The 16912-nt window shown below is 40.1% G+C and overlaps 1 protein-coding gene across 2 annotated transcripts in view; it reads right to left on the bottom strand.

Moving 5' to 3' along the window:
- STIL (STIL centriolar assembly protein) overlaps positions 1–16912 on the bottom strand; it is a 40957-nt gene that overhangs the window by 5654 nt on the left and 18391 nt on the right. For both annotated transcript variants that reach the window (XM_054979586.1, XM_054979585.1), the window contains exons 7-13: positions 16703–16789; positions 14199–14343; positions 9630–9739; positions 8892–9003; positions 7027–8052; positions 6299–6461; positions 5353–5575 (exon numbers count right to left, since the gene is read on the bottom strand). In XM_054979586.1, coding sequence (XP_054835561.1) covers positions 5353–5575; positions 6299–6461; positions 7027–8052; positions 8892–9003; positions 9630–9739; positions 14199–14343; positions 16703–16789 — 1866 coding nt within the window. The remainder of the gene's footprint in view (positions 1–5352; positions 5576–6298; positions 6462–7026; positions 8053–8891; positions 9004–9629; positions 9740–14198; positions 14344–16702; positions 16790–16912) is intronic.

Here is a 16912-nt window from a genome sequence, read left to right as displayed (position 1 = left end):
TCAATACAATATCTATTCTCTATTTAAATGGAGTTGCGGTTTCTCTCCACCACTGCAGGATAACCCTTCTAGAGCACTAGAGGAAATGCTACAATGAGAGATTAATGATGACCAACTTCAAGAAAAGCCTCTTCTTAAGTGTATTTCATCAGCATCGTTCTGCTGGCGATTTTGAAGACTGGCCGTCAGTGTTGAAGCTAGTTGTAAAACCATGGTCTTCAAGGTTCTTAGCTTTTTTGAACCAGGATCCAACTTGAATCTCCATGCAGCACCATGGGGCCCACTGAGCTATGAGCATGTACAGATTCATTACAATGTTACATGCAAGGTTCTTTTTGGGGAAAGAGGTAGTGGAACTCACTGGGTACCATGCGCGCCTGGGACCACATGATGACATCATCACGCAGGCCGTGGCTGCCCGTGGAACACTCCCACACTCTACAGGCTGAAATCAGCCTGGAATATGCTACTACTGCGCAGGAGAGCACTCCCCTGCTTGGCAGCAGCCTGATCCTGCTCGTTCTGGGCCCAAATTGGCCTGCTGCCACACAGGGGAATCCTCCCCTGCATAGCAGCAGCTCGATCTAGGCTGATTTGGGCCCAGAACGATTTGGCCCAAACACTGCCGGGCAGGGAGCCCTCCACTGCCCGGCAGTGGCCCGATCTGGGCCATTTCGGGCCTGGAACAGGCCGCTGCCATGCAGGCGAACCCTCCCCGGCCCGGCAGCAGCCCAATCCTGGATTTTTCATGCTCATTTTGGCCCCAAATGGGCAAAATGGCTGAATATTCACCAGTCACGTGGGTATTTTTAAAAGGTGCTGGAACACAGAAGGGTAGTGCCCTTCTGTTCCAAGTCTGCACAATAAAAGCAGGTCCTTCCAAAAAGTAGCTGAAAAAGGCATTTCTATAGGGGCTAGCAGTTCAGCAAATGGGGCTCCACAACACACTTGACGGTCTAGCCCATGAGTTAAAGAACACTGTTCTAAACCATGTACTTGCTGAATGCTCAGTTTCAGCTCCCTGCAGTTCACTCTCTGTCGACTGAGGGCTGGTATTAAAACTTAAATAATGGCAAGGACATCAGCAGCAGTGGGTGTGTAATCAAGATCCAGGAAAAAGGTCCGATTTTTGCCAATCCAGCTAAATCTTGCATTGCCAAATCAAATTAGAAAATCCCAGATCCGATCCAGGAACCTGGATCTAGACTCCCAGATAAATACAGATAAATCTAAGGAAATGTGGCTTCAGCCTCCAGCTGGCTCCTTTCTGGGCTTCTCCAGCTTTTTTCCCCAAGAGAGGAGAAGGAAAAAAGGAGTGAGGCAGAGGCAGGACTTCTGTAAATGACATTGGTTCAGTTGGGCTAAGTTGCAACAGTGTTCCTTGCTTCAGTTTGGTTTGGGTGGAATTCTGTTTTGACATGATTCTCTGGTTTGATGTTGGTCCCCTTGATTCATTTTGGTTCTGAAGGGATTCATCTTACATTTGGGCATGTGCCTTTAGCCACTAGCAGCATAGCACCTGTGTGTTTCTGCCTAAAAGCCTTCTTGGAAATGTTTTCCCCATAGGAAATAAAGGAGAGTGTATAGGGACACCTTCTTCAGAGGCCCGCAGAATTGGATCCCGAGATCCAAACTTCCTGAAAATTGACAGGCCTTCAGAGGACAGTCAGTAGTAGGTTCCCTGCAAATTTGGTGGAGTTTGCTTGAAAAAAGCTCCCCCTGATAGCTTCCAGATAGTTTTCCCCATAGGGAATAATGGCTGAATAAATCCAGGATTCTCTGATAAGTCTTAACCAGATCAGAGAATTTTTTCTGGATTTTAGGAATCCCAGATTTTTTGGGATCCCTGAAACCAAAATTTCTTGGATTTTGGGGGGTACACATCCCTAATCACCAGAACAATGTGCAACGTGCACTATGCAATAAATGCCCATGATTCCATGCAACAAAATTCAGTAACTCCACTAGCTGGGGAAAAGAGCAATAATATATTGCTGTGTAAATGGCAGGATTTAAACATCATCCCCCAAACTCAAATGCTTTCTTGAGGGAAGCCATTTGGAACTATGAAATCTTGTGAGTAACAATTGTGCATTTATTCTGCATTGAACAATGACCATCCTACCCAGAAATGAAGTTGAAAATAAAATAACAATACTTGTGGTTTAACAGCTAAGCCTAAAGAATTGGGTATTAAATGCTGAGATGCCAACCAGGTCATAGAATGACCCCTAACACAATGTAGGCTACAAAATGCTAGTGCTCAAGGCAATCAATTGTGTATGTTGAAAGAGATAAGATTTAAATCATGTACTGTGCAAGTTAGTCAATACAGGTTATCAATTGCTGCTGGAGAGGTGATTTTTCATCATTCTCAGCAAAAATATATAAGCTAAACTTTCCTAAAGTCACTTTGTCAACTGGGACTCAAGTATTATCCAAAGACCGCTTGTTTAAAATAGCAAGTTTACTCATATCCATGAATCCTCTTTTCTATATAGTCTGAGGTCTCAGGCTAGCCCAACTTGCAACAACAGGCTGATATAGTAATGTGTGCTCATTTAGCCAATAGGATGATAAACCAAGTTACACATATGGGAAATGATGGTGGCTCTAATACTGATTCATGTGCTGCTTCCACTCTACTCCACTCCCACCAAGGAATGCAATTGCATGCAGAGTTGGTAAGCACATGTGGTCACAAGATAAGGGAAATTTTACTATTCCCTCTGTATATTCAAAAACTTGAGATGTTTCTAAGTTATTTGTCCTGGGTTTAATGCTGCTGGTAAATGTTCAGCTCTCTTGGCTTCTCCACATTATTGTGGTGAATTTGTGCACCTTTGAGAGGCTGTTTTTTATCTCATCTTTCCCAAACCTGGTTTGTTGTGAAGTTTCAGGAAAGACTGCAGCAAAGTCTAGATGGCTGCCATGTTCAGATTTTCTTGTCCCATCCACCAAACAACCATTTCCCCTGTCTTCATAGCATCCATTTCCTCTCCTGCTATGGGTGGGGGTTGTTTTAACTCAGCAATTGTGTATTATTTTAATAATCTGTATCAGGTTCTCTGAATTTCTACTTTTTTAAAAAGTAAGTCACTACCTTCTTTCATTGAGGAGATAAGGGAAGGCATGTCTCTGTAACAAAAAGAAAGACTTAAAAAAATTAAAGCTGGGAATTCAGAGAACCTGTTAAAGATTGTCTGTTTAAAAAACTGAAAAGGCCCTGGCATTGGGGGCTTGGGTAGGGAAGCCTGCCATGTGGAACTCTTGTTGCTGCTGTGCTATAGTGGCAGCTGCATCAGCAATGAGAAACTAAATAAACCTGTCCCCATATGGAAAACACTTTAGTTACAAGGGCATGGTAGAAATTGCTACTTTGTTGTAGACAATAAGCTTTTCACACAGTTTTAGCCACTATCACGTGGAATCCAATCCATACAGACCCCATATCAGACTCTCAGTGCTGGTGGTCCTGGTGGGCTCTGTTCCATAAGCAGAGCTCAGCTCATAGTAATTTTCAGTCCTATGCAAATCACATAACTTAAACCAGCTGCCATAGCGCTGTAGGGGGAAACTAAAAAAATCCTATGAAATATTATCTTCTTTGGAATGAATGACTTTTTTTCAAGACAATGCTATTCAATACATTTTAAGTGAATACAGAGATATTTATGACAATCTACAACCCTACACAATGCTAATTCCTTTGTATACACAAAGCACATTTTGAAAAATTTTAATTGTGAATAATTGTAGCCACGATTAATTTGTTCTGGTGTATATGGTAATTAGAGATGGGCATGAACCCTAAAAAAACAAACCACGAGGTTCATCTCATTTCACGAACCTGCCCTGGTTCGCAAACTGTTCGTTTGGTTCATGAAAACGTCACTTCCAGGTCAGCAGAAGGTCTGCAGAAAGCCCAACCTCCATTGCCTAGGAAACTGATCAGTGCCAGGCTGTCTGCAATGACGAACCAAAAAACGAACCAGCCTAACGTTCGTAGTGGTTCGTCAGAAATGGGCTCTGACGAACTGCTGGTTCATGAGCCACAAATCGGCTCGGTTTGTGCTGAACTTTGGTTCATATTTTGGTTTGTGCCCATCTCTAATACTAAACAGTTCCGTGTTTTAAATATAAAATTTAATTTTGTAATCAAATATGCTGACAGTCCTATTTTAACTGCATGTGAATGGTTCTGTCCAAGTAATATACTTTTCTTTATGTTTTCTATTTTCCACTTTTCCCCACTTACTTGTCAGGGAGCGAAAATTAAGATTCTCATGTTAAAGTTGCATAGAGTGCATCAGCCTATATAGTGTTGGTAATGAGTAACTTTAAAATTTTGCTTCAATAAAACTAAAGCATTTATAGTAAAGAGTCCAGTAGCACCTTTAAGACTAACCAACTTTACTGTAGCATAAGCTTTCGAGAACCACAGTTGTCTTCATCAGATGCATGGAGGGTATGAAGAAACTGGCCAGATATATAGGTGGTGAGGGGAGGGGGGAGTAGAGGCAATCAGGACCCAATGGTGTCAACTACACTATCTCTGGCTCTTACAGCTGCTCATCCTCCAACATGATATATGCCCTCATGTGCCAACAATGTCCATCGGCTCTGTACATTGGACAAACCAGCAAATCTCTTCACAAAAGAATAAATGGACACAAACCTGACATTAAAAAGGGTAACATCCAGAAACCAGTGGGAGAACACTTCAATCTACCAGGACATTCCATCAAGGACTTAAAGATCACCATAGTTAAACAAAAACCTTTTAAAAACAAAATCCAACGGGAAGCTGCCGAATTGGAATTCATATGTAAATTTGACACAGTCAGACTTGGATTGAATAGAGACTACGAATAGTTCTCTCATTATCAGAAGTAACTGATCCCATTATCAGAAGCAAAATGATTGCATCTATTCCCCCCTTCCCTCACCACCTATATATCTGGCCAGTTTCTTCATATCCTCCATGCATCTGATGAACAGAACTGTGGTTCTTGAAAGCTTATGTTACAGTAGAGTTGGTTAGTCTTAAAGGTGCTACTGGACTCTTTAGTATTTTGCTGTACAGACTAACACGGCTAACTCCTCTGGATCTAAAGCATTTATATTTCTACGTTTAATAAAGTATGCCAAACAGTACAATTTTTTACACCAGTTACATTATTAATTATGCATTTTATACTGTTTCAATTTCAATTTCCCCCTTTGGACAAATCAGCACACCAAGTTAGCACTGATCTGGCCGAATTCATTCCAAGCTGCCAACAGTAGTTACCTTCCCCAACATATTGTTTAAAGTGAAAATGATGAACAGGCTCCAATACAAAAATTTACCAGAGTCCACCAGTAGATTCACCAGATCCTTCCTCCACAACATGGATACTGTCTACAAAGCTGGGCATGTCAACAGCTTTCAATGACGAAGCAATACTTTCTTGACTCCTATCTTTCTCAGTGTTCATAGAAATATTAATGTCTTCATTGGAAATTTCACTATCATCTTGTTTTGTAGATTCTTTGTTCCCTTCTGATGGTGCATTCAAGAACAAACTAGCACCTAAACAAGGAAGTCAAAGAGAAGGATTTAATTTGACTTATACCAGATACTTTGCCTACAGACTTGTATTAAACCTTCCTTTGAAGCTGCCCACCATCTTCAAAGACTGTAGCTAAACAGTGATACAGACTTCTGTAATGTGAAGCCAGTCCTTATTATTATTTTAAATAAAAGCAAGTAACAATGTTAGCATGGCATTCTCTTGGACAGTTTCAAAGCATGACTTGGCAATGTACTACGCACAGGTTATTCTTTGTAACACCAATTTTGAGCTTTAGCTAGAGATGCTGGAATAAACCCTTTGTGTTGAAATGTGGTTTGTGGTTATTATGATCCTGTTGACAGGTGGGATAAGTACAGACACAGTAGCCTGTTTTTGAAAATCTATTTTTTATCTCTCTCATGAACAAGGTAACACGTTAATTTCTCTACCAACTTATAGCATTCAAATAATTAAAATACTGTCCTCAAAAACAGAATTTGCAGCAAGAAAATCTACCTTGAGACAGAGAACTGGTTAAAGGATTTAAGGATATTACCACTGAACATAGACCTGATAGAGGAGCTAAGACTGATTGCAGAGCTTTCTGCTGGGCCACAGCCCAAACAGGAAAAGCAGAGCAGACTGCAAAAACAACTAAACCAAAATGCCTGGCTCCAGTGCCTAGTGTTTTTCCACTGCCAAGTTCTGTCCATTGCATAAGGTGTACAATAAACCATTACCTGTGCTCACTGCAATACTGACACTTTTTTTTAAGTGTAACCCTGGGGAAGACCGAGTTTCCATGGTAACAAATTCTAGTTGCCTCTCAGACTGTATGCTGTTGTTGGCTATATTCTTAGTAGAACAGGGCTGAAGAGTTTGTGCTTCTAAAAGCCGCTGGATCTGTAAACATGTAAGATCAGTGTTAATTATACTGGAGAGATAATAAAAGTGGGAAAAGCAATTAGTGCAATAAATATCACCTATCAACAATTTGTCTTATGTATGCAGGACTATTCTTTCCTTGAAATGTGCAAAAGTTCTTTTAAGCCTCCTTGAAGAAGAATGGAATGCAGGGAATTGCAGAACATAGAATAGTACATTGCTATTGCAACTGTAAGTCTAATTAATTAAAATCCAGCAGGTTTTCACTCAGCACTGATGTTCATTCCAAGCCAGTTAATGGCTCATTAAATTGACCAATAAACCTGCCAACTTTAGCAATTCAGAAAGCATAGCTACTTGCCATATGAATGCACTTGGAAAGATAGCATTAATTACTACATTTTCCTACACTTTCTACTTGTCTTAGTAGAGACTGACCATTAGCAGCAGTACATATAACAGAACAGTACTGTTCTAGTTTAACAGTACCATACATTCAATAAAAAGAATGGCATGTTTTAGTAAACCAAACTCAATAAACTCTAAAATTATTTGTAGGACAGAGATCAAGTACCAAACAAACCTGAGCTTGCAGGAGCTTGAGCTGCTTGTCTTGCTCAGTAAGAATTTTGTAAACATCAGGAGATAATCCCACCATTCCATTATCCAGTCCTATATTGAGTGAAGGAGTATGCATACAAGTGGAATACACTGCATGGTCTGCAGAGGACCCATCCCCAGCAAGGGGAGAACAACTTCCCATTATTCCATAATGGCCAAGATTTATAGGGCTACTTGTGGCACATATTGGATTGCAACCCCCATTTATACATTCTACATTTTGATGGAACATCAATTGTGTACTCTCCTGGTCAATACTTGTCTGTACTTCAGATGTCTGACCGGAGCTCACTTTAGATATCCCTTGCGATATATTTGTTGGACTGTACTGCATATGACCATGTAACTGACATTTGCAGACACAGGAAGAACAGCAAGGTGAACCTTGAACTGGGATCCGAAGCTCTACTGGCCTTAGGCTTGGAGGTGAGCAAGCACAATTGTGCCTAAGAGGCTGGGAAGCTACAGGAGACTGTTTAGAATTAGGAACCAAAGGTACACTTAAAGCAAGTTCCCCTTTCACTTGCATAGCATCATTTTTTGTACAGAGTTTTTCAGAAGGTATTCCAAGCTGATGTGCAGATGTATTGGGAGAGGATCCGCTACAAGATGTTGAAAGAGAAGAGGATGAAGAAGACCCAAAGCTCCTTTTTGCTTGACATCCAGCTATACTATAGCTGGGCTGCTGGTGTAATGGAACCTGCACTCCATTGCAAGGTTTTAGTACTGGGATTTTCTGCTTTAATTGGCCTGGTAACTGTCTTGAGGAAGACTCCCTAGTACATGAGCTGAAGATTTGCTTCCTGCGATCACAGGTCTGAATTTGGTGGGATGGATGACCTCCAGGACATATTTTCTTAGTTGGCTGATATACATGTAGATTTGCTTTATCCACAGTTAAGACATGTTTGGATGTCGGTACAGATTCTGTGAAGTTGCCATCAAATACAATAGATAGTTCAGGAACTGAAGGCTGGATCTCTGTAACCTGGAAACAAGGAGACCTTACAATCAAAGATTTTTCTTAAGTTTTGATAATGTATTCCCCCCCCCCCCCCGTTCTCCAAAGAATTCAGTGTGGTACACGAGTCTTTTCCCCACTATATCTTAACTACTACTTTGTAATGTAGTTCAGACAGACAGAGTGACTGATCCAAGGTCTTCCAGTAATAGAATAGAAACCCAGCCACTACTCTAAATTGTCATAGGTGCACACACTAGTGCAAGAGTTTAGGATTGGAGCACAGATCTTTGCCTCTGAATAAGGACTGCAGGAAATCCTGCACTCAATTTGCCCTATCGCACTATAGTCCTTCTGAATAAAAACACAGCCAACAATGCTATTGACCAGAACTAGAAATAGTAATTGGTTTTATATTTAGCTTAAGTTAATGAGAAATGGAGTGAAACAAAATTAATCTCAGCATGGTCTTGCTGTGTATTAGCATTTTTAAAAAAGCTTCAACATAAGCATGACTGTATAATCCTGCTACCTCCTCTTGTGTTTATTATACATTTTAATAACTTTACTAAAATTAAACAAATAACTGGGTTCTGGTTCAAGAGATTTAACTGCTCTGCTTGTGTTTCCACAGCAGACTTTGCAACTTTCTAAAATATTTATTTTTAAATGCAGATCTTAAAAATGTTCGTGATGATAAAGGGTTAATATGATTGTGGTACAGCCTAGTGGCAAGACTGGGAAATAACACTAGCTTGGTACCAATGCTGAACATGGGCATTCAAGATTCTTACCTGCCAGCCAAGAATACGGTAAAGCAAAATGCATTTTTTCTGAACAACTGAAGAAAGAGGCACAGATGTTACCTTTTGACATGTTGGGTGAGGATATGGAAATGCTCTTGGGGATGCATCATCTTCCACACCAGAGTCATGATCACTGACAGACAACTTGCTTGGTGAGGAACCCTGAGAAGGGCTAAAATGCAATTTTTATTGTATGTAAGGTAAGCTTTTACAACTGCATTTAATAAGAAAGTTCTGGAATTTTTACAATTCAGCAAGAAGTTGGACAAGGCATGTTATCAACCGATTTGAGTGTGTTTTAATCAGCGTAATTTCATTTTGTATAAGAGAAAGGAGAATATGTTACCCCTTATACTAGCTAAGGTAAATATGACAACATATATAGTAAACACTATGATTCTGTGGTTTCTTTGGAAATGAATATACGTACAAAGTTATCCTTCCATACGTTTAATAACATCACCTGAGAGTTCCCACCTTGACATTTTGAAGCATCTAAGTGCTCTTTATTTGCCTACCTCCTATTATATTTTACACTTATATTAAAGCAGCAGCATCCTCATGTTCTATCCTCAGCAGAGTTACAATCAAAGAGGAGCGTACTGTACTACAAGAATATCACCTACTACGAACAGCTCAAAATAGGTATAAATACTTTTATCCAGTATAGAAGCTACTAACACTTTCTACTGAAAGTACATATGTATTGAAGAAAATATATATTTTTTCCTGGAAGATACAACATAATAGTAGACAAATGGAGTATGCTGCATGCATAAACATATGAAAAAAACTTACCGCCGAATGGAAATATTCTTGCAGATTTTGCTAAAGAGTTCCATTTCTGCACTTTTATTTTTAGAAGTCAAATCAAATTGAATAGGATGATTATTGGAAGTTTCAACATTCTGAAATGAAAAACATGCATTCATTAAAGTCCAGTAATCACCACATGACCCTAACCTGATTCCTACCCCCAAGTGCTAGTATGTGCTGCTCACATATCAAGTTGGAGAAGCCTTCTCCTTAGTTGGGCTTTGAGACTATTGTAAGACTGCTATTAAATATGTAACTACTCTGGACATGACAGCTGAAGAATCCACTAGATGCTTTGAACTGCCAGCAATAGTACCATATGTGATGCAGAAGTACTCAGCATTATGAGTTCATCAACAGAAGCAGCATGCTGCCTACTCTAAGTCAGTCTGCCAATACAGACTCACCACATTATCAACATTGTACGAGGCAGGAAGATAGCCAGTCATATGAAACATTCGGAAGTAGCCTGAATCCTGGTCTATAGCATGGTATGTTACTCTTCACAGCTTCTTGATTTACTCTTCTCACCAACAGCAAGCATTCAACTAGTTAATGTGTTTGATGCTGCAGGCACAGTAAAAAGAAATCAGGCAATTTAAACAACACAAACTATATTTACTCTGAGATCTAATGACTACAGTGTCAAACAAGCTATCTTCCTAATGAAGTAGCATTTATTATTAAATTAAAATTGTTAACTTTGGAAGAAGTCTCAGTCCAAAGTCCTAAAGCAGTGTTTCTCAACCTGTAGGTCAGGACCCAAAAGTGGGTTGTGAAGCCTCAAAAAGTGGGTCGCAGACCAGCCATCCCTAATGGCCAAGGGCCCTTTTGCACTCTCTCTTCTCTTTTCCTTTTCCAGCTTCTCACATTCTTGTCTCTCCCCCCCCCGCCCCCCTTTGTGACAATAATGAAGGGGAGAAAGCTGTCTGGCAACTAATAATTTTATGGCAGTAGGTAGAAGGGGAGAAAGGCTGGAGAGTAGGTGGGAAATGGAAAAATGAGAGGAGGTAAGAGGAGTGTGCAAGCATAGTCTCTGTCTTGGCACTGCTCCTTCAGTAGCCCAACCTGTTGCCCAGCCCCCTGTAGTGCCTCACTGCCCTCTGCATATTCTGGAAGATGTACTGCACAAAGCCATTTACTACGCACCTCTCTTTGCTGACATCTGTCATCTTCTTGCTTATCCTCAAACCAGCATGTCGCCCCTTCCTGCACCTTCTCAATCTCTTAGGCTAGCCCTGGATGGGTCACCGTATGAAGCAAATTTGAACTTGTGGGTCACCATATCAAAAAGGTTGGTAACCACTGTTCTAATGCATGTACTGAAGTAGAGGACTAAAAGCAAGACTATTTAACATAGAATCATAGGGTTAGAAGGGACCTCCAGGATCATCCAGTCTAACCTCTGCACAGTGCAGGAAAGTCACAACTACCTCCCCCCAACACACCCTCAGTGGCCCCTGCTCTATGCCCAGATGGCAAAGCACCATCAGGATCCCTAGTCAAATTGGCCTTGGGAAAATTGCTTCCTGATCCCAAAGTGGCAATCAGCATTACCCTGGGTATGTAAGAAGAGGCCACAAGAATTAAGCGCTGATGTAACCCTTCCTGCCCTCCCTCTCATGATCTGCCTAGGTTCACAGAATCAGCATTGCTGTCAGATGGCCATCTAGCCTCTGTTTTAAAATCTCCAAAAAAGGAGAGGCCATTATGTCCCGAGGAAGCCTGTTCTACTGAGGAACCACTCTGTCAGGAAGTTCTTCCTAATGTTTACCCGAAAACTCTTTTGATTTTATTTCAGCCTGTTGGTTCTGGTCTGATCTTTTGGGGCAACGGAAAACAACTTCACACCATCCTCTATATGACAGCCCTTCAAGTACTTGAAGATGGTTATCATATCACCTCTCCATCATCTCCTTTCCAGGCTAAACATACCAAGCTCCTTCAACCTTTCCTCATAGGACTTGGCCTCCATACCCCTCACCATCTTTGTTGCCCTTCTCTGGAAACATTCCAGCTTGTCTAGATCCTTCTTAAATTGTGGTGCCCAAAACTGAACACAATACTCTAGGTGAGGTCTAACCAAAGCAAGAGTAGAGCGATACCATCACTTTGCATGATCTGGACACGACACTTCTATGGATACAGCCCAAAATTGCATTTGCCTTTTTAGTTACCACATCACACTGCTGACTCATATTCAGTGTATGATCTGCTAAGACCCCTAGATCCCTTTTGCTCATACTACTGCTATAACAGATCTCCCCCATCCTATAATTAAACATTTGATTTTTCCTACCTAAATGCAGAACTTTACATTAATCTCTGTTGAAATTCATTTTGTTTGTTTTAGCCCAGTTTTCCAGCCTATCAAAGTTATCCTGTGTCCTGACTTTGTCTTCTACTCTATTTGCTACCCCTCCCAATTTAGTATCATCTGCAAATTTAATGAGCATTTCCTCTATTCCTTTATTCAAATCATTTATAGAAATGTTGAACAGAACAGGTCCCAGGACCAATCCCTGAGGCACTCCAATTGTCACTCTTCTCCAAGAGGATGAGGAATCATTAACTAACACTCTTTGGGTGCAATCTGTGAACCAATTACAGATCCACCTAACAGTAATAGGATCCAAAACACATTTTACCAACTTGTCAACATGGATATATGTAGAACTTTAGTGAAAAAAAGCTTTACTGAAATCGAGATAAACTATATCTACTGCATTCCCCTGATCCAGCAAGGTAGTAACTTTCTCAAAAAAAGAGATAAGGTTAGTCTGACATAACTTGTTCTTGAGAAACTCATGCTGGCTCTTAGTAATCACAGCCATCCTTTCTAAATGCTCAAGGTTTGACTGTTTGATGATTTGTTCCAAAACTTTTCCAGGTATAAACGTCAAATGGATGGGTTGGTAGTTAGATCCTCCTTTTCCCCTTCTTGAAGATGGGGACAACATTCGCTTACCTCCAATCTTCTGGCACCTCACCTGTTCTCCAAAAATTCTCAAAAATGATAGATAGAGGCTCAGAAATTACATCTGCAAATTCTTTTACTACTCTTGGATGCAATTCATCTGGTCCTGAGGATTTAGTTTCATTTAAAGGAACTGGGTGTTTATGTATTATCCCTAGGCCAATCTCAGGCTGTAACTCCCTTTCCTCATCATGTGTTCGGTTACTGCCGTGTTGAGCACCATTTCCTTTTCATGACAAGACTAAAGAAAAGTAGGAATTGAGCAGTTCTGCCCTCTCATTACCTATTACAATTTTACTTTCCTGTCCCTGCAATGGGCCCACCATGGCCTTGCTTTTTCTTACTTTGAACATAAGCAAAGAACTCTTTTTTTGATTGTTTTAGCATCTCTTGCTAGCCTAAGCTCATACTGAATTTTAGCTTTTCTAATACTCTCCCTACAAGCACTGGTTATGTGTTTATATTCATCCTTGGTTATAAGGCCCTCCTTCCATTTCCAATATTATTGCAGATTTGAACTAAATCACTTTTATGAAAGTTTGCTTTTAGATTCTTGTGTAAATCTGCAAACATGCTCTCCTGACACTGTTTTCAGCCTTGAAGGACAACTCAGGAACTAAAGCTTTATGCTTAGAATACAAACAAGAACAAACAAAACAGAGTTAAGCTACAAGAGATGAATTACACAAGGACGCTCACGTGAAGGGAGTCGCAATGGTAGACAGGAAGCTGAGTTTTATCGAAAAGCTCTGTAGAGAGGGGAAATTGACAAAGCCTTCCCATCTCTTTTAAAACTCAGCTTCCCGGCTAACATTGTGACTCCCTTCATTGCGCGTCCTCGTGTACTTCAGCTCTTGTAGCTTAGCTCAGAGTTTGCAACAATTAATCCTTGGGATGGTCAGAGGAGTGTTACATCATGCTTTTGAGGGCATGAATCAGAAGGTTCAATAAAGTCATGACTAGATCTATAAACAGCTTCTATATAAGCTGGCTCAATAACCTCTGAATTTACCAGATCTGGAATTCAATAAAGTCTGCTTTTCCCTTTTTTGGCAAAGGCCCGGGTAAGAAGCTTTGAAATTTAATCTTTTTTTCTAAAAGTCAGCTTAGGTAGCATAGGCATGACATATATGTTTATAGAGGATTGATTTCTATATGGTATGCCAGTGTTCTGTTTAACTATTTAACATTTTGTTTAATCAGATCTAGAGTGATCATAATTTTTAAATATAAGTTTTAATTAATATATTGACTATTTATTGGCAGGGAAACACAGGGTTTCACTTGGAACCTAGAAAAAACAAACAAGCCTCAATGTCTTCCTTAGAGATTGAAGGCTGTGCCCTGCAAAGACATTAATGCATTGCTTTAATTCAGTCAGAAATGTTAATCTCCAAGCGACTGTTTAAAGTAATGTTCCCTCATGAGTGGGCCCCAGTGACTGCCACAATATTAGATTTATGAGTTTCAATTATATTAATGTTTCCTCCTGAAAGATTGTCATCTTAACATGACTGTCACATTACAATCATTTGTCCAATATAAACTAGAAAAAACATAATCAAGCAACTTACTCTGAATAGATGTAATGTTTCTTTGTTTGTAAGTAGCTGGAAATCCAATTCAGTAAGCCCACAAGGAAGGCATTCATAAAACTCTGGATCTTTATGTATCAGAGAATAAAGAACTATAAGGAAACTTCCTGATTCTGAAAGTACCCTAAATAGGAAAGACAACTCATTAAATAAATTTCTGAAAACGGCAAAGATATGTAGTAAATAGTCTGACTAAAGAATACATTTGTTGTTCAAAATAAGTATAGCATTGGTTGTTGTGGGTTTTCCGGGCTGTATTGCCGTGGTCTTGGCATTGTAGTTCCTGACGTTTTGCCAGCAGCTGTGGCTGGCATCTTCAGAGGTGTAGCACCAAAAGACAGAGATCTCTCAGTGTCACAGTGTGGAAAAGATGTTGGCAGGTCATTTGTATCTACTCAGGAGGGGTGGGGTTGAGCTGAGTCATCCTGTAAGAGTTTCCCAGGGTGTGGAATGCTAATGGCGGGAGGCTTCACTGTATCCTGAGGAGGTTCTTTTGCATATGGATTGGTGCTTGATGTGCTAATCTTCTCTGCAGGGCTATTGTAGAGTATAGAGTGTTTTGTTAGCCTGGTGTTTTTCAGAACTGGAAACCATGCTCTGTTCATTCTTAAGGTTTCTTCTTTCCTGTTGAAGTTTTGCTTATGCTTGTGAATTTCAATGGCTTCCCTGTGCAGTCTGACAAAGTAGTTGGAAGTGTTGTCCAGTGTTTTGGTGTCCTGGAATAAGATACAGTGCCCTGTTTGAGTTAGGCTATGTTCAGCCACTGCTGATTTTTCAGGTTGTCCAAGTCTGCAGTGTCTTTCATGTTCTTTTATTCTTGTCTGGATGCTGCGCTTTGTGGTCCCAATGTAAACTTGCCCACAGCTGCAGGGTATACGGTATACTCCTGCAGAGATGAGGGGGTCTCTACTGTCTTTTGCTGATCGTAGCATCTGTTGTATGCCAAGACCACGGCAATACAGCCCGGAAAACCCACAACAACCATCGTTCTCCGGCCATGAAAGCCTTCGACAAGTATAGCATTGATTCAGGATAGACCAAAAATTAATTTATTTTGATTATTAAAAACATTTATAAACCCTGCTTTTCCCCAGATAACTGGGACCCAGAGTGGGAAGAATAAAAAAATTGAAACAAAATAGCGTAATTCTAACAGAATTATTAAAAACAACCAGCAGATGCTTAACAAAATCAAATTCAAAGATTTCAAGAGAATCACAATGTAATCATTTTGTACAACAGAGCTCTTTTTAGAAGAGCCTTTTACTCCTTGAGCCAAATTTCCTTCAGGCAGGCATTTCATAACATGCAAACAACCAGAGAAAAGGCCTGTGAATGGGCAGCTGCAGAGCTTACGCTAGCAGTGACAGAAAAAAATCAAAATGTATTGCTTGTGCTGAGTAAAGCAATGCATGGACTCAAATAGGGAGAGGAAGCTCTTCAAATATGTGGGTCCCACATTGTGAAGAACTTTACCTTAAATAGCTTGAATCTGACTCAAACCAATAGACAACCAATACAAAAACTGCAAATCAGGTGTTAAATTATCTATGCGCCTTCCCCTGGTACAAGGCAGCCTAATGTACAACATGTTACAATGGTCAAGCACTGAAGAATGTTGTATGGATCAGTGTGGCCAGATCAGCAGCCTCCAGGCAGGGGGAGAGTTTACACAGTAGATTGTAAAAGGCACTTTTGACTACTTTTCTGAAATAGAACTGGGTCCAGCAGGCCTTGCAAGCTCTTCATAGTGTCTGTCAAAGCAAGTTAAAACCAAATGTGGGAAAGTAAAGCCCTTCAAAGCAAATATTATCCTTACTGACCAGCATCACACCTGTTTTGTCAGAATTAAATTTCAGTTCATTTTTAGTCACATGGACAAAGCAAGTCACTAATAATTCCTTGAAAGAATGCTTTGAGCTGCTGGAATTATTAATAGCTTTCATGTATGTTACTAGTACTCCAAATAGCTTTCAGAGTGGAACATATGAACTGCTAGGTGAGAATCATTCTTCACAATCCACTCATTTACTAGGGATTGCATTAAATGCTATTCCATTTCTATTTGCTTGAAAACTATACAAACACACTTTATGTGCATCAACATGCATAGTCATGTACAGTAAGAATACTACAAGTTTTTATCAGTGCTGTAGATAGACAAGCCACAGTGGCAACACACATGTGAGATCTCATTAAGTTAATACATACACAAAATGCTGAAGGGAATGCTGATCAAGTGCATTCCCTTTAATAGTAATGACAGCTTTGTAAGCACAACTCCAGGGCACTCCAAATTCTCCTCAACACAAAGTGAATGACAAAGCCTCTGCTGACGTAGCTTGATGTCCCCTGAGCATTAGATCAGGACCATTTATTCACCAAAATTCATTTACCAGGATTTTAAATGTATATAACATTATACACGCCCTACAGTAATAATTGTTTATGACTCAGACATACTTGGTAAAATAAAAATTTACCTTTCTTGAATTGAGGAACTATATAAGTAGCGCAGGCTGCAAGCCCAGACTTGTGGACTGTAGATATGAGTGATTCCACTCAACCAACTAAAGAGAGGAAAATAAGATTGATGGAATTGATGCCATAGCAGATGTTTTCTCAAATAGAGCGGATTACTGAAATATGAATATATACTGCATCGTAATACCTTGTAATGCTGAACTCAAACC

Source organism: Eublepharis macularius, chromosome 5, assembly GCF_028583425.1.
Source record: "Eublepharis macularius isolate TG4126 chromosome 5, MPM_Emac_v1.0, whole genome shotgun sequence".
Taxonomy (NCBI): Eukaryota; Metazoa; Chordata; class Lepidosauria; order Squamata; family Eublepharidae; genus Eublepharis; species Eublepharis macularius.
This window is presented reverse-complemented; position numbering and strand designations above follow the sequence as displayed.